The sequence below is a fragment of the Notolepis coatsorum genome (genome assembly GCF_963971535.1).
Source record: "Notolepis coatsorum genome assembly, chromosome: 6".
Lineage (NCBI taxonomy): Eukaryota > Metazoa > Chordata > Actinopteri > Aulopiformes > Paralepididae > Notolepis > Notolepis coatsorum.
The window spans coordinates 64,236,615-64,257,225 of record NC_140170.1 but is presented as its reverse complement, the minus strand read 5'-3'; the positions used below and the strand labels follow the sequence as shown (position 1 = coordinate 64,257,225).

The 20,611-nt window shown below is 39.8% G+C and overlaps 1 protein-coding gene across 9 annotated transcripts in view; it reads left to right on the top strand.

Annotated features, from left to right (window-relative positions):
- The window catches only part of znf740a (zinc finger protein 740a), a 44,627-nt gene extending 24,485 nt beyond the window's left edge, over positions 1-20,142 (top strand). Inside the window, exons 19-29 of one of the 9 annotated variants that reach the window (XM_084316819.1) lie at positions 814-897; positions 1,822-1,905; positions 3,881-3,970; positions 5,914-5,997; positions 7,176-7,259; positions 8,366-8,449; positions 9,230-9,313; positions 9,707-9,790; positions 12,302-12,385; positions 12,839-12,957; positions 17,913-20,142. In XM_084316819.1, coding sequence (XP_084172945.1) covers positions 814-897; positions 1,822-1,905; positions 3,881-3,970; positions 5,914-5,997; positions 7,176-7,259; positions 8,366-8,449; positions 9,230-9,313; positions 9,707-9,790; positions 12,302-12,385; positions 12,839-12,957; positions 17,913-18,086 — 1,055 coding nt within the window. In that variant the 3' untranslated portion in view covers positions 18,087-20,142. The remainder of the gene's footprint in view (positions 1-813; positions 898-1,821; positions 1,906-3,880; positions 3,971-5,913; positions 5,998-7,175; positions 7,260-8,365; positions 8,450-9,229; positions 9,314-9,706; positions 9,791-12,301; positions 12,386-12,838; positions 12,958-17,912) is intronic. The other 8 variants (XM_084316818.1, XM_084316822.1, XM_084316821.1 and 5 more) reach the window with 8 other exon arrangements.
- Positions 20,143-20,611: the final 469 nt, after the last annotated feature.

The following is a 20,611-nucleotide window of genomic DNA, read 5'->3' as shown; positions in this document are numbered from 1 at the left end:
CTAAGATGCTGTTGGCAATGCAGTTTTTATCAGCCTGCTTTTGAAATGATCAACTTATCTCAAATACTGCATTTGAAACATTGGTCTAAAGACTCATTTTGACACCTACTGTTTGGATGCCCTGGCTTACAGACTGCTAATGGACTTCAAAATGTTTGCTGGGTAGCACTGCAAGAAAACATACACACCATTGCATGAATTGGCCTACTTGTGGTTGATAACCAGTTGATTCCATTCCTATAGACCACCTAAGCTTGGGGCTTGATATTGAAGATCCGTATCCAAAGACACATTTTCTATGGCAAAAATTATTGCGGTTCACCAGCTATCGAGGGTTGCATTCTTAAAAAATTTGGTTGATGGGAAAAATTATAACATATTTGATGTAAATGTTAATGCAATTTACTTATTAAATTAAGTTAAACTGCCAACATCAAAAAGGGTGAAAGTTCATGCCGTCTGTCTTAGTGTAGTACCAAAGAGTCAATGACTAGACTATCTCTGCTAGCTTCTGTGAGTGGGAAATTAGCATGTTTTTAGAACAGGCTCAAAATTCTTTAACTACTGCTGTAAATGAAAGAGATCCCTCTTCTGGGCCATATGCCAAAGTTTGGGGGGCGGCTGGCTGCGTTAGCCACAGATCTTGAGGATGCGATAGTTCTTACTGCATTGACTTTTCCCATGGACAAGGCAATTGGATCCGGCGCTCCAAATATGACCAAGTTGAGTTACAGTTGTAACATACCTGCTTAGGTGGTCTACCAAGAGTGGAGAGTGAGGCACAGTAATGAAATATTGCTACTCTGCGTTTAGGTGTGAAACCTTACGCATGCACCATGTGTGACAAGAGGTTTTTTCAGCGCGACCACCTGGCGAGACACAGCCGCACTCATATTGGTATGCGTCCGCCCACCTTACCCTTGTCATTGATAACATAACAGTGTATACTTTTAACTATTAGTATTCACATGTTCTCCCATTTTTAGCCAGTCATTTTCTTCTAAGATAAAATGGAGCATTTAGCTTGAGCCTATGTCGTAAAATGTTGCTTAAAGACACAATGAGTAGTATTTGTTGGTTGCGGTTAGTAAGCACAACATTTAAAGTTGTCCCTCCCTGGCTCAAGGACTCTGGCACTGCTGCATGCCTGGCTCACAGAATTCAGATCAAACTGTCAAACTAGGTGTTGCAGATCAAATATGAATTAAGACGCAGCAATTGCATATCGGATTTATTTCCTAAAATGTCATCGGAAACATATTTTAGTGCACTGTTTCGGTGGAAAAAGAGTTTAAGAGCGAGTCGCCATGTTTTCCCACACTGCACTCCAGAATGAAACTCGCACCTTGCGTGCCGTTATTGGTGTTGCCCGAACACGGCAAAATAAGAAAATCCAGGCAGAGTGAAGAGTCTTTGCCGATAAAGACGCCACCACACACTTCTAGCTAGTCATAAGTGATGATTGAGAGGGATTCTTTTTGTACAAGTCTATGTTTTTATTAAGAAAATCCTACTCATTGTGCCTTTAAGTGCACAATAAGTGCTTTAAGTATCTATTATTAGCATAAATGCATCATGCAAGCAGGTATGAGGGAATAGGATTGTGACATCATCAGCTCATGTGATTTGTTTTTATTGTGGACTACAGGATTGGTAAATAAGAAAATTCAGTCTGAACCCCTGTAAAGAATAGTCCACCAAATTGATAACGTGGTTATTAATTCTGAGTAGGTTTACTTTAATTATATTGCACATGGATGGATTGTGAAGCACAAACATTTTAGAAGTCTAGAAAATAATATATTGATGCTCTGCGTTTAGGTGTGAAACCTTATGGTTGTTCCATGTGTGACATGAGGTTCTTCCAGCGTTACCACCTGGCAAGACACAGCATCACTCATACGGGTATGCGTCCTTGCACCCCGGCCATATCACATTCTGTAGGCATCACCACTTTCTCTATAATGTGCCATTTCTGAGGAAGGTTCGTCTGCTAGCACCAGTAATATTTGACAATATTTTCTACAGATATTGCGATTAGTTGCTATCTGTATGTAAGTGGCACTGTAATATTTGCTATGCACGACGTGTCTTACGAGAAAATAAATATATTACCTTAAATACACAGTAGGGCTGCACGATTCTTGCTAAAATGTGAATCACGATTTTTCTCTAAGAATTGAGATCACGATTCTTATTTCTTCAATAAAACCATTTATTGCACTCTTTCTTAAACAGACAACATAACATACGGTATATGAAAGTGCTTAACTTAAACATAACATATGAAAGTGCTTGACTTAAACTTAAAAGTCTCTTGTAACATACAAAATAGTCATCATTTAAAAGTAGAGTAAAAAGTAAAAATAAAATGTATATAAAGAAAATCGACATAATTTAGAAATGAGATCGCATAGGTCTATGAATCGAGATCGCGATCTTTTTTCGATTAATCGTGCAGCCCTAATACACAGTGCTCTCCTTGATAAAGATGAGCGATAAAGGCTGTCAAAAATCACCCAGGCAAACACTTATTCTATGCCTAGAGTTTTTAGAGTTAGAGAGAATTTTATGCAGATTTAGTTGTTGAAAGATAATTTATTTTAATTGAGTAATTTTATTTTAAAAAAAGAAAAGGAAAAAAATGGTGTCACGATTTTATTGTTACCCTTTACACAGCTAGTTTAAGTTCTGTTAGTTTGTATTTGGTAAAACCTTGCATGCATACAATATTACTACTTCAGGTTTGACACGAGGCCTATGGCCAGATATGACTTGCCATACATGTTTAGGTCTGTTGACTGATTTTATTTATTGACATCTGTTATGTAAATTCAGTGTGGCCTATTGCCTCTCCAACCTGTCCCACAACATGAATTGAGTGATATTACGTGGCAATGCAAACTCTTTGCCCAGCAAGCATCAGGTTGTCCTGAGTCCGGCAAAATGACGTCTCTTTACAATTTATATAAATTAGCCTTTCAATTCAATGCAAATGTAAATTCTGACATTAAGACTTTACCGGAAACTTTGAAAAATCCTATTAGGACTATTTTTTTGCGATTTCTTTAAGCAGTTGTATTCATAGCCTTTTAATCCTTAATTCAATACTGCTGCTGAAACAACGTTGGTCAGTTGTTAATTTTGTCACCTTTTTGGGTTCCTTGGCCCAACGACCAATAGGGGCTAATGGACTTCAAAATGTTTGCTGGGTTCTATAAGAAAGCATACACACCAATTCATGAATTGGCCTATGTGTGGTTAATAACCAATTGATTATATATTCCATTCCTATAGACAACCTAAGTGACTATGTCATTTTGGGCTTGATTTTGAACATCCGGATCCAAAAACAAATCTTTCTATGGTGAAAATGAATGTGTTTGTCGTTTACCATGATCAAGAGTTGCTTATTAAAAAAAAAAATAAGCTTTTCATCAATGGAGAAAGGATAACATATTCTATGTAAATCTTGTATTGTTTAGTTTAAATGTTCAAAAGAGTAGGACGTTTCTTGCCATCCAGTGTAGTACCAGAGAATTGGCGATGAGTCAAACTGTGAAATGGAAATAAGCAATTTTTAGAATATGCTTCAAAATATAAGAATATAAAAACTCCAGTCATAAATGAAATATCTCTATTCTAGACTATATTCCAAATCTTTGCAGAGGCTACATTAACCACAGATCTTAGAGGAGGTTATATTTTGAAATATCCAGTCATCAGCCCATTGACTTCCCCCATAGACAAGGCGATTGGATCCGGTACTCCCATATTATGGTCAAGTTCAAGTACAAGTCATGACATACTCATTTAGGTGGCCTGTACCAAAGAGCAAGGAGTGAGGCATGGTAATGAAATATTGCTGCTCTGCATTTAGGTGTGAAACCTTACGCATGCACCATGTGCGACAAGAGGTTTTTTCAACGTGACCACCTTGCAAGACACAGCCGCACTCATATTGGTATGCGTACGTCCCTCCTTATCCTTTCATATCAGTGTACACTTTTTAGTATTTACTTGATCTGCTATTTTGAGATAGGGATTTTCTTCAGCACATTCCGTATATATTTGGTTAAAGGTCAGATCTGTAATGCCGGCAAACTCGATGGTATTTATTTGATTATTTTAGTCTATTTTTATGTGGTCTTTTGTTGTGGGTTGGAGCTGGGGCACCCAGGGCAACCACCCGCCCTCTTCAACCACTCTATTGCTTTCCAAGCCCGGGCGCTTTCTTCCGTCTGCCCCCAATGTAATCTGGCCCGCCACACATCTGGCTCTGCCGAGAGGTCTGGAGAAATTATTTAAAAAAAAAAAGTGGGACAGAATGGGGTGGTGGCTCTTTTGGGACATTGTCATGAGTCTAACCAGTCCCAGTTTCACTTGGAGACTAACCAAAGAGCGCAGAACTTTCCACTCTTAAGTGATTTGTTTTGGACCTTCCAACGTTTATAAATCTCACGCACTGTCCACACATGAAACGAGGCTGATTTCCTTGACCACGTTATCAAAACAATTGGTCGCCACCTCGTAGCGTACCAAAGGGTCGTTTGTTACCATGGCAACCACTCGCTGTGCACATTCAACCTTTTGTCCGGAGATCACTATTATTTTAGAACACCTTTTTAGAACTCCCATTTACACCTCAAGTTGCTGTAATTTAAAACTACATGCCATTTCATTAGTTTTCTCCAAATGTATTTATTCTTTGTTTGGCTAGAAGCAAGTAGTGCTGTTGCCAACATTTCGGGAACTTTCAAAGGTGGCAACTTTCCATGGGAATTAACACGGGTAAAATGGAAATAATAGGTGTAATTTGCACTGTATTTACCATGGCATGTGCAAAACACTGCCAATTGTCTTCGTAGGGACGTCTGACCAATTGAACCTGGTTCTCTGCTGTGGTAGGCCGAGCGCTTAGACCTCTACACTACCCAGACGCCCAGAAATATATTGTATTTTCTAGAAAATCGCTTTTGTCATCACTGCCATCTTTAGTGTTATGGATTCCCCCATTTAAAACGACCACAGTGGTCCGTCCACTCATTATATGGACATGTCTCTGGATGCTGACAGTTACCTGTGATGTAGGAGTGCACTGCATATTGCATGCATAGTGCAGGGTTGCATTTCAATTGAATTTCCATTAAATGGGGATATTCTAACCAGAATATGCCCCAAGACCTAGTACTGCCTTATTATATGTATTTCCCCCTAAAATAAGGTTCACAATTATAAGTTAAGATTTTACATTGAAATAGGGCATAATTTCCTAAATATCTTAAGCTTAACTTCCAATGCTTTGCAACCCTAGTGTTAGCTGATTACAAAAAATAATTAATTAATTTAAATTGCTGCCTTTGGCTGCAATTATCCCCATGTTCTTAACAAGAATTCCTCCAGACCTCTCCCGGCAGAGCTAGGCATGTGGCCACTGGCCTGTGAGATTAGTGACTCCTCCCATACACCCACTCAACTCCTACCCACACATCAGACCACAGAATCAAATATCAACAAAACAAACACAATATAAAACTGGCATATTTATAAATGGGGCGTATTTTATATTGGCTGCCGTGTCCCGGCACTACAGATGCAACCTTGTGCAATATATATACATAAGCAGATCTGAATATCAACACAAAAATGCAATCATGCAATCCGGTATGATGGAATAGAATTGTGACATCAGCTCATGTGATGTGTTTTAAGTGGACTAAAGAATTGGTAAACAGAAACCCCCTGTAAGAAAATTCACCAAATAGATTTTCTGTGGTAACAACAGAAAGTGGTAAACAACCCATCAATTACTGAGTAGATTCAGTTGAATTATATTACATACACATTGATGGATTGTGAAGCACAAGCTTTTTAAAGTCTAAAAAAAATAATCTATTGATGCTCTGCGTTTAGGTGTGAAACCTTATGGTTGTACCATGTGTGACATGAGGTTTTTTCAACGTTACCACCTGGCGAGACACAGCCTCATTCATACTGGTATGCGTCCTTGCACCCTAGCCATATCACATTTTGTAGGCATCACCACTTTATAGTGTGCCATTTTGAGGGAAGTATATACCGGTATGTGCTAACACCAGTAATGTTTGAAAATTTATATCTTCAACAGATTTCGAGGTTAGCTGCTATTTGTAAATACGTGGCACTGTAATATTTCTGCTGTGCATGACACGTTTCTATAACATTGGGTTTACAAAACAAATATATGTACAGAATCCCCCTTTTATACAGATCTACAAATAAAAAGATAAACTTCTTATTTTATGAACAACCAGGCCAGCAATTGAGAAAAGAATTGGAAAGTAATTAATTGTATTAAGAAATAATAACATTTCACATACATAAAATATGGCTAATAATAATAATAAGGTTTGACTTTTGAGTAGATCACATATCCAAAACGAGGCCTGCGGGCCAGATGAGGCCTTCCATACACTTTCATATTATCCACTAACTGAGTTTGGATGTTAGTTCAGTGTGACCAATTGCCACTCCAAACCTCAGCTCAGAGTTGTGTAAGAATAAGAATTGTGTGCTATTACATGACAATGCAACCTCTACCCTCCGCAAGGAGACACACCATTGCATGAAATAGCCTACTAATGGCTAATAACCAAGTGATTATATTTTCCATTCTTATAGATCACCTGAGTGACTGCGTCACTTTGGGCTTGATATTGAACTTCCGGATCTGGAAAAAAATTGTCTATGGTGAAAATGTATGGAGTTAGTCTTAACTGCTTATCAAGGGTTGCATTCTTTTGGCATTTGATTTATGGATGGCAAGTACCATTTGAGGGAATTCTTTCATCATTTAGTTATTCTATCTTATTTTTAAATGTTAAAATGCTAACACCAAGAGTGGAAGTCATGCAGGAATTTAGCATTTTCAAAATTGGGAAAAACTCTTAAGAGGTCTCTATTTTAGACGACATGCCAAAGTTTGGAGGTCCTACTGCAGCCACCGATCTTGGAGGAGGTGATAGTTGGATATCTCGTTTGTTAACCACTTGACTTTTACCATAGATGAGGCGACTGGATCTGGCACGCCACACATGCTCAAGTTCAAGTCCATCCGTGACGCGCTCGCTTAGTTGGTCGATAGATAAGAGTTTAGAGTGAGGCACCGTAATGAAATATTGCTACTTTGCGTTTAGGTGTGAAACCTTACGCATGCACCATGTGTGACAAGAGGTTTTTTCAGCGTGACCACCTGGCGAGACACAGCGTCACTCATATGGGTATGCACCCGCCCACCTTACCCATGTCATTGATATAATAACAGTGTACACTTAAACTAGTATTCACTTGGTCAGCCATTTTGAGCCAGTCAATTTCTCCTGAGCCAATGGAGCATTTAGCTTGAGCCAACAACCGTATTGGCTTAAATGCAATATACAGTATAAGCATGTTTGATTATTAGCATAATTGCATCATACAAGCAGGTATGAGGGAATAGGATTGTGACATCATCAGCTCATAAGATGTGTTTTTTATTGTGGACTAAAGAATTGTTGCAATTCAACCCTATTTCTAAAAGGGAATGCCACAGGTTTTTAAAATGAATATATATATATAAATTCAATAAATATACCTATATCTTACTGTGCTAATGAGCTTCAAATAGTTTCCAGAGCTGGGATCGTCTCCCCCGGCTGGGTCAGTTGATATGCGTCGCTTATGCACCTCGTATGCTAATTTGGTACTCTTCCCTCTAGAGGGACATTAAAAAACAATGGGAGTGAGAATTCAAGACATGGCACCGCTCAATTTGAGGACAAGTGTTCCTCAACTGAATCAACCACAGGAATATGAAGGAAGGGGTGTCACGATTAATCAACTGAATTGAATAAATCGGTTACAAAAAAGAATAACTTGGAATAATTTCTTTCAGAAGCACTAAGATAGTTAAAAATGCTCTAAAAAAAGGACCATAGTCTTTTTAAACTAAACTAAAATGAAAATGTATATGCTGGTCTTTTGGCCGGGATGAGAATTAATAATTGAATTGTACCGATTAATTGATCTAAATAATTGTTGCATGAATCGATAAGTTAAATAATCGTTAATTTCAGCTCTGGAAACAATTCAAACTTCATGATTTTGACCACGGTTCTTCCCGAAGGTAAGATATAGGCCTATTTAAATGTTGAAAATCTGTGGTATTCCCCTTTTTATTAATTGGGACAATAGTAATATTCTGTGGTAATCTCCTGTTTAAAAAATGTAGTGGTTAACAACCCATCAATTGTTAGTAGGTTTATTTAAAATTGTACACATTAATTGACTGTGAAGCACAAACATTTTAAGAAGTCTAAAAAATAATATATTGATGCTTTGCATTTAGGTGAGAAACCTTATGCTTGTTCCATATGTGACATGAGGTTTTTTCAACGTCACCACCTGGCAAGACACAGCCTCACTCATACGGGTATGCGTCCTTTGCACCCTGGCCATTAATTTTCTAGGCATCACCACCTTCTCTTTAATTTGTGCTAATTTGAGGGCAGTTTGTCTTTGCTAGCACCAGCAATTCTTGAAAATTTAAGTTGAGATCTTTAAATGAGTGACCCAATATTATTTGCTATTAATGACATGGCAAATAATATCATAACATTGAGTTTGTGAGACAAATATATACCACCTAAAATACACAGTGTACTCCAGGATTATTGGCACCCTTGAGAAAGATGAACAAATGCTGTTTATTAAAAAAAGAAAAAAAAGTCAGAGAAAAATATTAAAAATATGTAATTGTTCATGCTAATTGAGTTATTTATTCTAATAAAGAATGGTGTCACAATTTTATTGTTACCCTTTGGACAAATAGTTATGTCAAATTGCAATTGGTCAAATTTCACATACATACAATATGAGAAACTTCAGGTTTGACTCGTGTAGTTCACATGTCCAGGCCTGAGGGACACATATTACCAGCTATATTTTTATATTTATATATAGGTTGTCCGCTGGCTGATTTTGGATGTCTTAATTCAGTGGCCTATTGCCTCTCCAAACCTCAACAGGCCCACAATAAGAATGTAGTGCTATTAACATGACAATGCAAACTCTTCACTCCGCAAGAAAGCATACACACCATTGCATGTATTGGCCTACATGTGGTTAATAACCAATAGATGAGACATTCCATTCTTTTACCAAAGAGTGGAGAGTGAGGTACAGTAATGAAATATTGCTACTCTGCGTTTAGGTGTGAAACCTTACGCATGCACCATGTGTGACAAGAGGTTTTTTCAGCGCTACCACCTGGCAAGACACAGCCTCTCTCATATGGGTATGCGCCCGCCGACCTTACCCATGTCATTGATATCAGTGTACACTTGAACTACAGTATTCAGTGGGTCAACCATTTTAAGCCAGTCAGTTTCTCATAAGACAACAAATGAACTCAAGTGCAATATGTATATAGACCAGCTTGAATATTTTTTTTAGCATAAATGCAATTTATGGGGGAATAGGATTGTGACATCATCAGCTCATGTGATGTGTTTTAATTGATAACACAGATGGATCCTATTCGAAAATGCAAGTGATTTAGAATTCATTGTGATTAAGCTGTTTATAAACATTAAAAAAAAAGGCTAACTATCCTTTAAAATGGATTGTGAAGCACAAACATTTTAAAAAGTCTAAAAAAATAAATAATCTATTGATGCTCTGCGTTTAGGTGTGAAACCTTATGGTTGTACGATGTGTGACATGAGGTTTGTTCAGCGTTACCACCTGACAAGACACAGCCTCACTCATACGGGTATGCGTCTTTTGCACCCTGGCCATCTCACATTCTGTAGGCCATCACCACCCTTATGCTTTGTGCCATTTTGTCGTGACGTTTGTGTTTGGTGGCATCATTAATGTTTGAAAATGTACGTCTTCCACAGACGTTGAAGTTACTTGCTATCTGTAAATATGTGGCACTGTAATATTTGATATGCATGACTCGTTTCTTTAACAAAAAAAATTGCAAGGCAAAAATATATCACCTAAACTACATAGTGCACTCCAGAATTGTTGGCACCCTTGATGAAGATGAGCTACAAAGGCTGTTAAAAAAAAAAAAAAAAAAACCCAGAGCAACAATCATTTCAAACAATTAGTCTTTATTATATGCTTAGAGAGGTGAGAAAATTGTATAAAACTTTTTATTGTTCAAAAAGTTTATTGATGTTGAGTAGTTTCATAAAGAACAGCGATGCAACTTTGTTACCGTTTGATAAATCAGATTTCACATACAATATGACTTAATACAGGTTTGACTCATCTAGATCAGTATGTCTAACATGAGGCCTGCTGACCAGATATGACCTGCTGCCATACATCTTTGTTTTCATATTATTTTCGGTATGTGGCATGTGACGTCCTCACTGTTGTGGCCACAGAGGAATACTGGGCAACACTGACCTATCTCAAACCCTGCCCTCTTTTCTTGCGCCTCCAATCACAACTGTTGTTTCCCTCTCACAAACAAAGTTGCTGTTGCTTGTCCGAGGGAAGCAACAGTTGTGATTGGAGGATCAAGAAAAGAGGGTGTGGTTTGAGACTGGTCAATTGACATCAACTCAGCCCCAGTGTTTCTCACATAAGTATTCTTCTGTGACCCACCACAGTAAGGCCGTAACCCACCCACCACACCAGAAATATTAAAACAATTATATTTTAGTCAAAGCAATGGTCCTGGGCACCATTGATCCAATGGTCTTACATAATGGGGAAACACTGGCAAGGCCCATTTTCTCTCCAAACCTTAACTGGCCCTTATTTAAGATTGAAGTGCCTTTTATTATGTGGCAATTTAAACTATTAAGGAAAAGGATAAGGACACACCCTTCTTTCCACCCTGTGTCACCTAGTGTTGTACTGATATGTAATGAAAGACATTTGTGAATAAAAATGCATCACAACATGACTATAGAGACATAGTGAGAAATGTAGAAGTACTCACCCAATCAGACGTGATGGGTTTGCATCAGTGAAGCCAGGGTATTCATGTTTGTATAGTTTTACCTTAAAGAGAAAAACATGGCATTGTTTCCTAAGAGGTCCCTGTTCTTAGTGATGTATTATTACATAATTTTTACCTTTTTTTTAGTTGAAGCATTAGTGTTGCTTAGCTAATATTAGGTTGCCGCTGTGGACTTGATGTACCTTGGTTTAGCTCCTACATCCGCCCGAGCACTTGTGTTCAGGAAGAGGCCCTGTTCATCAGGCTAGCTGTCTGGTCTCTGCTCCGCCGTGGGGAGTGTTGAACTCATGCAGCTGGAGTTGTATTGAATCTGGCAGGTTGGTTAGAACCAGCTTTGGGTCTGAACCAGCGAGACGTATCCAGGTCTTGTTTAGGATATAACTATAGAACTCCTGACTTGTGGTGTTGTATCTTTTTACAGCCTTTTTCTTTTAAACCCATTTTCACAAAGTGTGCCGGTAGTTCTGGAGGGAACTGTTATATATATAAAAAAAAAAACTTTTTTAGAAAACTTTTTAATAAAACTGACTACTTTTCACTTTTACTTGAAATAATCTTAAAGGTCCTGACTGGTTTGCAGCAAGAGCAGGAGGCAAGAGACTGAGTCTTTAACCCTTTTTCTCTACCTGGTTATGTTTGATATCCATCCAGACCACCATAGCATCTGCTGAATCAACACAGACTTATTGTGATCTTAAAAATTTGTTGGGATAGCCAAAAAAAAACAGGCCTAAGATGGTGGTAGGTAATAGTTGTGTAGTCTGTCCCCAGCTTTAGTAAACCATGGGGTAAGATCTATTTGGAATTAATTAATTTAAGGGCATTTGATTTTCACAAGTAAAATTTAGATAAAAGTTTCACGGGAATGAAAAATGCCCACTAGTGTTTTCGTAATGCAAATGAAAACAAACTGTTTAAGTGACAAGTGAATCATTATAGCTGTGTCTTTATACACAATAATAGGACATTTGTTTCCTTCACATGTACCATAATGGGTATCTTAAACTTTAAAGTGCTGGAAAATTAAGGCTTTTAGAGGATTGTATACATTTCTTTTTTACATTTAGATATTTTAAAATCTTTGAAACAAATTAAATTTAGCGCTTTGAATAAAGGAGTAACTTGCATGTCTGGATTTCTTTTTAATGATTTGCCAAAAAATATTTGATTGCAAGCTGCATACAGTTAGGATGGAATGTACTCTACCATTTATATAAATTTTAGTGTTAGCTTCAGCTTGTAAGATTTATACCTTGTACCCTTTAGAGATGGGGCTAATATATTGCTCTATGTGTGTAGGGGTGAAGCCGTATGCTTGTTCCATGTGTGACATGAGGTTTATTCAGCGTAACCACCTGGAGAGACACAGCCTCACTCATACGGGTATGCGTCCATTTACCGTACCCTACCTTACCACAGAGAGAGGATCTTGTACTTAGAAAATTACAAAACCACAAACTCGAGTTTGGATTGTCAAGTCATTTGATGGGATGTTGAACCAGCCTCAAAATACTTTAAAACTTTTCAGGGGCACCATGTTGCGTAGATCTCAGAAACTAAAAATTTGAAAAATTCCACTTTGATCTACACATAATGAGTTGATGACAAGATATTTAAAATGTGTTAATTCTTAGGTACTGCTTATGAACTGGCTCATGTTTTTATAGTGCAAGTTCAATTGATTTAATGCATAGAACAGGTTTATCATATTTTGTAAATGTTTTTAAATCTTCTCAGCAGGTTATTTTCATGTTAGTAAGAGAAAGCTGCATGTAGTTTTAATGTTGCATGACCCAGAAATAGATGTATTGACCCTGTGTTTATGTGCTCTTTTAGGAGAGAAGCCATTTGCTTGTGACATGTGTGATATGAGGTTTATCCAGCGCTACCACCTGGAGAGGCACAAGCGGGTCCATAGCGGAGAGAAGCCTTATCAATGTGAACGGTGCCAGCAGGTATGTAACAACATTTATGCCAAAGCAACTCATAATATTTACTTACATTCATGTCCTCAATATGCTTAACCATCAACTCCACCGTATTGGGGCCGGGCAACATTGGAATATATATATATATCACTATGTTCAGAGGGACTTTTTAAAATGACCGCATTGACTCGAATATAAGATGACCCCCAATTCGATTTTTTTTTATTAATCTTAAGTTGTTTAAATAAAATTGAAAAGTACTTAAACTGTATTTCTATTTCTCTATTTCTAACATGATTAAAAAGAAAATGTATTAAATGTGATTTAAAATCAATTAGACTACCTAGACCATGATCTTAAAATGTGAATTATAACTCTTCCTCAGTCTCTAACTATGTCACGCTAGCTTACTCACAAAGAGTTTAAATAGCGTCCTAAAGTTTTAGCAATATATTTGATGAGAAAAACATTGCAATATTTAAAATCCAAAGATTAGCAATATTTTCGGCAGGCTAAATGTATCCTAACCTCGTGTTAATTTAGGCTAGGGGCAAGATGTAACATAATAATCTAAAAGACCTGATCACCAAGAGAGAGTTGCCATTCAAATTCACGTAGGCTATAAGTAAATTCATTGAGACGTTGGATGCCTGAACATTCACTTCTTTAATTATAACTCAAAAGGTTTGGGGAATTATTTATTTAAACATTTCTGTTAAGTTTGTTTAAAGTCTAGTGCCTAACACTTAACCATATGTTCATTCAAAGGTAACTTGGTTAGGAATTTGTGTTACAGTAATTTCGACACAGAAATGTTCACATTTGCTCCAATTGATTATCAGCCCCAAATATCGTCTTATCCAGCTCCCTGAATACCTCTTGGCAGGGGGTTAACGTTATGTGTTGTGCCTGTGTGTGTCTGTTTCGAGTAGCTCTTGACGTGAGTCTGCTATGAGATTTGCTGTGCACATTCATGGCCCCAAGAGGAAGAACCCTGTAGATTTTGGTGATTCAAGGCGATAGAATTATATTTTCTTGAGCGCAATTAAGGAAATTTGGCGAGCAAGAATAACCACAGATGATGCCTATGCCAAAGAGGGTCATTGCTTCCTCCTTGGCGGTTTAGCCTTCAAAATACAATAAATAATCTGAATGTTCAGAACACCTTCAACTTGTAAGAGACAGTCCTTATCTAACATATCTAATTTCTAAATGTCTATGGTAAAGGAAAGAAAATAGCCACATTGGGGTTGTGTAGCTCACATGACTCATTACAGGAAGTGAGAAGCACTTGGTTAGTCTCCCTTTGAAAGGTCAGACCGTCATCATGTCATCAGACCGTCATCATGTCTTCAGACCGTCATCATGTCATCAGACCGTCATCATGTCATCAGACCGTCATCATGTCTTCAGACCGTCATCATGTCTTCATACCGTCATCATGTCTTCAGACCGTCATCATGTCTTCAGACCGTCATCATGTCTTCAGACCGTCATCATGTCTTCAGACCGTCATGTCATCAGACCGGCATCATGTCATCAGACCGCCATCATGTCTTCAGACCGCCATCATGTCTTTAGACCATCATCATGTCATCAGACCGTCATCATGTCTTCAGACCGTCATCATGTCTTTAGACCATCATCATGTCATCAGACCGGCACTCTGATCACAATCTACAACTTTAGGACAAAACAAACAAGTTGTAAGTCATGTTGAAGACTATCAAGTCCCAGAAATAGTCATTACCTCTTAGTGTTAGGTCACACAGAGCTTAACATTAAACAGCCAAATACAATGGAGATCTACGGGGAAATGCTGTTAGTTTCCCCCCAAAAGTAAGCGTGATCATGAGTAGAGCCAAAGTAGCCATATGGCTGTAATATATTTGGAAGCGGCTAATGTTAGCTACTAACTCAAAGTAAGCAAAAAATGTGCTAGAAGTGTGCCCTGGTGGAACATCATACATGCAGCACCATACATGAAGAATTAATTGAAATCAAGTGAATAATTGTTAGTCATTATTTCAACATTGTTAAGAATGGGCGGTCAGGTAGCGGAGATTGTGCTCGTCACCAATGCAAGAGGCTGCGGTCTTGACTCCCGGAGAGTCGGCATTGCCTTGGCTCGGGCTGATCGCTATACTAACTCGTTTGGCTGAGTTAGGGGGAGGGGAGCCGTGGGTGGGTCCTGGGCGTTGTGGACAGCGACCCCTACAGTTCGGTCGGGGCGCCTGCTCAGCGAAGGTAGGATCTGGCGAGAGGTAGTGCGGCCTCCCACACGTTACACTCTCCCAGTGAGAATCTGCGCGGCCAGGCTGGCTGCCGGCTGGCTGCACATGCGTCGGAGGAAAGCATGTGACACTGACAGTCTCCGGCCTCTCGGACCAACAGTAGGGGAAAGTGCGCAACAACCAGGAAGGGGGTTGGGAATTGGCATAACGACTAACAGTGGGATGGGAGAAAAATCGGAAAAAAGGAGGGGGAAAAAGAAAACATTGTTAAGAATGAAGTCTTTCTGGGCGGTCAGGTGGCGTAGCGGCGATTGCGTTCGTCACCAACCCCGGAGATGCTGGATTCGCCTGTTCGAATCCAGCTCACAGCTCCGGGGTTGTCACCAGCTTGGCTGGCCGTTCACACTAATACAATTGGCAGTATTAGAGGGTGGGAGAAGCTGGCGGGGTGGGTCCGGGTCGTTGTAAACAGCGACTCCTACAGTTCGGTCGGGGCGCCTGCTAAGCGCGGATAGGATCTAAGGGCGGTAGTGTGATCCTTCCACACGTTACACGCTCTCAGTGAGAGTCCGCGCTGCCAGGTGAAAAGAAGCGGTTGATTGGCTAGACGTGTGTCGGAGGAAGCACGTGATAGCCTCCACTCTCCCAGACCGACTGCGGGGGGTAAGTGCACAGCGACCAGGAAGGGGATTGGGAATTGGCATAACAACTAACATTGGGATGGGAGAAAATCGGAGGAAAAAGGAGGGGGAAAAAGATCAATAATAATAATAAAAAAAAAATGAAGTCTTTCCAGATTCACGAGTTGTCCTTTGCTCTCATCGCACCACCTGGCACTGTCCCATCACTGTTGCCTCTGCCAAGGAGGAGGTTATGTCTTCACCCCCATTTGTCTGTCTCTGTCTGTCTTTGAACAAAATGTCTCTACAAGTACTGGCCGGATTGTGAACATTCTAGACCCTTAGGGCCCTTTCTCACTCACTCTATTCGTTTCTATTTCGTTCCGTTCTTCCCGTACCGAGATCTGATCCGAACTCCCCCCCCCCCCTCTCCCCCCTCTAGTTTGTGTACACACTTCATTCTGGGTGCGCTCTGGGTTTTGTTTACGGTTTGCGTTTTGAGCTTGTAAGCTTGCCGTAGTCGATGATGTCACGCTCGAAATGTAAACACAGGAAGTGTTCACACGGAGACTGGAGAATGGATGTTGATATAAAGATACAAATAACTAATAAATATGAAGTTATATTTGAACCTCTGTTGTCAAGCCATGTCAATATAACCCACCCCCCTTTTCTCACGAATGGAACTCTGTTGTAGAGCCCGCTTTTGATCGTTTTGCAGCGTTAACAATAACGCTAAGCTAACGGCTAACGCTAACGTTACTGCAACATACTAGTAACATTGCTCGCATTGATTATATTGAATGTCATTGATCTACTGGTCGACCGAAAATGTAAAGGTAATGTCTTAACACGACTGCGGACTCTGGATGTTGATATAAAATGAACAAATTGCCAATAAATATGAAGTTATATTTTATCACGAATGGATGGTGTTGTAGAGTCCGCTTTTGAGCGTTTTGAGCGATCTACTGGTCGACCACGGCCGACTTGTTGGGCACCACTGGTCTAATAGAAATAAATGCATTCGAACAATGTTATAGACATAGCAATGGCAAACAAAATTTATGACGTTATGTCAGCACCAGGCGCCACGCCCGTGAAAAGGTACAAGCTCGCAAAGCCACACCCCCCGTTCTCCCGGGACCGACCCCGAGACCACCTCTGCCAGCTGGTCCCGTTCAGCGGGGGGTGAAACGATTCAGCGCCGACTCGCACCCCAAAAGGGGTGAGTGAGAACACTGCCCCCCGTGCTCCGGGACGGTGATTCGATACAAAAGGCTGAGTGTGAAAGCCCCCTTAGAGGGAGACACCTACTGGTCTCGGTGACCCTGTGACCGTTCCCCATGTGTCGCCATCTGGCCAAACTGAAACACTATCACTGGATTGCCATATAATTTGCTGTGAACATTCATAATCCCTAGGGGTAAAACCCCATTTGATCTTTGATTTTCAAATGAGCACATCTCCCGATGTCAGTCACGGAAATGATACTCGGCGACACGTTGACCATGAGATAGATAGATAGAAACTTTATTGCCATTTCAACACTGTTGAGGTCCCCCATGTTCGATTTTGAGTTTGTTTAGAATACGTGATGGGCTAAACCGTATGACCGCCAGATCCAATATAGAGTTTGAGATAAAACGCATGTTAAACAGGAGATGATGTGTTACTTGTAGAGGTGTGTAGTGTTAGGATGCTATACCGATACTTATCGATACATGCAAATTTTGTGGGGAGAAAACGCTTGTATAAAATATTTAATGAAATAGTTTAGATAGATAACTGAAAACTGAAAATATTAGAGATTTCGGGTCCTTGGCCTCCTATCAACCTATGTGCGAAGTTTCATCCAAATCGGATCAGAACTGTAGGGAACTATACCCAGTGCAGACGGACATGCGGACAGGAGTGAATACAATACCCCCGTCACACTGTGCACAGATGTAATAATATAGTAAATAAATCTTGATTGGATGATTCTGAAACTGGCAAAGTTTTAGATGTTTAGAATATATTTTGTATTTATTTAGCCAAGCTAAATCTGTGGAAAGCGTTTCTAATTAATCTCAAAACACTGGATGCATTTAATCGTTAACCATGTCCGACCTGTTGTGTCCCAAAGAACTTTTCACGGACAGACCGTCTGTTGCGGCATCGGCGGTTGTGCCAGGGCCGCGGAGTAGCCAAGGTGGAGAACCAGCCTTGCTGCGACCCACGTCCATACCCCCAGGAGCCCCCTCCTGCACCGCCCACCTGGAGCCCCCTGCACCCCCCTCCGGGTCGGCTGGCCGTCTGACATTCCACCCCATGTACATCCGCGACATCCCCAGAGGCGGGACGGGCCACAGGGTCTCTTCTCCTCGGCCTGGTGCAGAGTGGCGCCACACTCTACTCTTTCACAGGCTGATACTGCAACTCCAGTCTTGGGATAACTAATGACCGAGGGACATTTGTGTTTATGTTCTGTTGACTTTTACTGTATTCACTTTTTTTTCTTTTTTTCTTTTCTGTTAAACAAAACAACAAAAAAAAGAAGACGGAGACTTTTCTGTGATAAACAGTGGTCTGTTTTGTACTTAATCTATTTGATTTAAACTTTATTTTATTTTATTGTTACTCAAATATATCCTTTTTGTGGTACTCTGGGGACGGGTAATGGGTGTTGTTCATCCTGACACCTTGGCAACAAACTGGGATGTACTGGGTGATTATTTACATTGGCAAGGGAAAGCTTTTGACTCTCCTGCTTATGTTACGTTTTTGGCCAATTTTGTATAAAGATTATTATCACACAAGTTCTTAAATAGATAATGTTACATAACAAATACAAAAATGTCATGTTCATTATTTAACCAACAACAAAATCATTAAAACTGTAGTGGCCCCTGCAGATACATTTAAGTTCAATTGTTTGCTAAAAGTCTCATAGACCAGATTTTGCTTTCCAGTAAATTGTGCAGAGCGATGGTTATGGGCTTTGATTTAGTCACTGAACCAACCATATACTCCTAACTTTACCACAATACTGGAGAGCAATATCCTGTTTAAATGAGATTTTAACAGCGATTCTGCTTACTTAATTCCTGCGAGGGAGTTTTGATCATCTCTTTGTTGTGTAAATAATGTAAAAAAGTAATATTTTTTTGTATTATGTTACACCATTTCCCCACCATAGGGTTGCCATGGTGACGAAATATGTTTTGGTACAAAATGGGCCAAAAGAAACCGCAAGCTAGTTGAAAGATTCTATACTGTCCACGTCGCTGTGACATACAACAAAGAAACCCTGAGGCAGAGAGAGGGAAATAAATCATGTCGGACAGCGCTGCATAACTCATAACTGTAAAACGAGACGACTGAGGAAAGTGTGATTACGAGGTCGGCCTAACGGTGACGACGGTTCCAACAGGTGAAACGTGAAGGTTGTAGGTCACCGGAACATTCTCTCCCCGTGGTCTCTCACCGCCGTCCCGTGTCGAGGGAGGTCCTGATGACTCGGGGAAGCGGCACGGCCCCCTCCCCACACACGCTCACCAGGAGCCAGGCTGTTATACTTCAGATGGTATGTGTACAGTAATAGAGCAGATAACGTCTTCTCTTCCTCTTCTCCCCCGTTTGTCTATATGTCACAGTTTTAAAAAAAAAAATAGCGCGAGTTTTTGGCCGCATCAGCAAGTCCCATTGTGTTGTCTGTACAGATCCTCTTGTGGGGATAGCAGGAGGTATAGAAAATCTTGTGGCCTTAGTGTGCTTATTTTTCTTTCTTTCTTTTATTGTATAATTTGCCTTTTTACTTAACTAATTGTTTGATTATTATTATTGTTGTTGATCAGATATATTTACAAGGATGAGCCACAGCCTTTTCTACCACCCGGGGTTATGGTTATTTCCCCCAAAGCTGTCCTCCTAATGGAATATGTTGGTGACTAGCGCTAAAACAGACAAAACAAAAAAAAGGAAGAAGAAGAAAAAAGAAATCCCTCCCCTTTGGGGGACGTTGTCTTTTTGAAATAATATTTTGGTTTATTGTTGCAGATACTGTAACATGTCGTAATCATCCAGGAGCCACCAGAGGTTTTGACAGTTCCATGTGAGAAGTCGATAGTGCTAACTTATTACCCACTGCAGTGCGTCGGCCAGCTGCAGGCCATAGCAGAATCAACACTTGCTTGACTCTGCTACACACTAACAATTGCCTTGTTATCAAATATTATGTGGTTGGTGTGTATAATGGATGTCTGTTATGTTATTGGGCTTAGCCTTAAATAAGTGCGGATACACAAATAATCATTGTAGTGCTAAATGATATTGTAATGAACGATTTCTTTACCTATAATGAAACTTTGAACATACTGTGTGAACGTCTGTCATTGTCGGAATGAAATGGCAGTTAGCCAGGAGGGGGAGGGGGGCGGGCGGGTATGAGGGCACTTTGTTGCCCATTTGAGAATTTCTCAGACTTGGCCCTGGGGACCCTGATGAGGTTGAAACTCATCATAGCAGATAAAAATGTAAACTACCAGAAGCCAAAATACAGACACAGATTGAGCTTTATTTTCTATTAAAATGCAGTTTTAGTCCTGGACTAGGCCTCATCTGCATCTTGGAATTTGGGAGGGTCTACTTTCAGATTTCTTTACACATTTATAGTCGGTCAATTCTCAAGTATCGCTTAAAGGTGCTGTAAGTGATATTAGCATTTAGCTAACTTCCTCAAAACTAGGAGTTTTAACCGATTAAATGTGAATTAAGATCCGGTAATTGCATATCCTATTTCTTGCCTAAAATGTTGTCGGAAACGTTTTAGTGAACCGTTTAGGT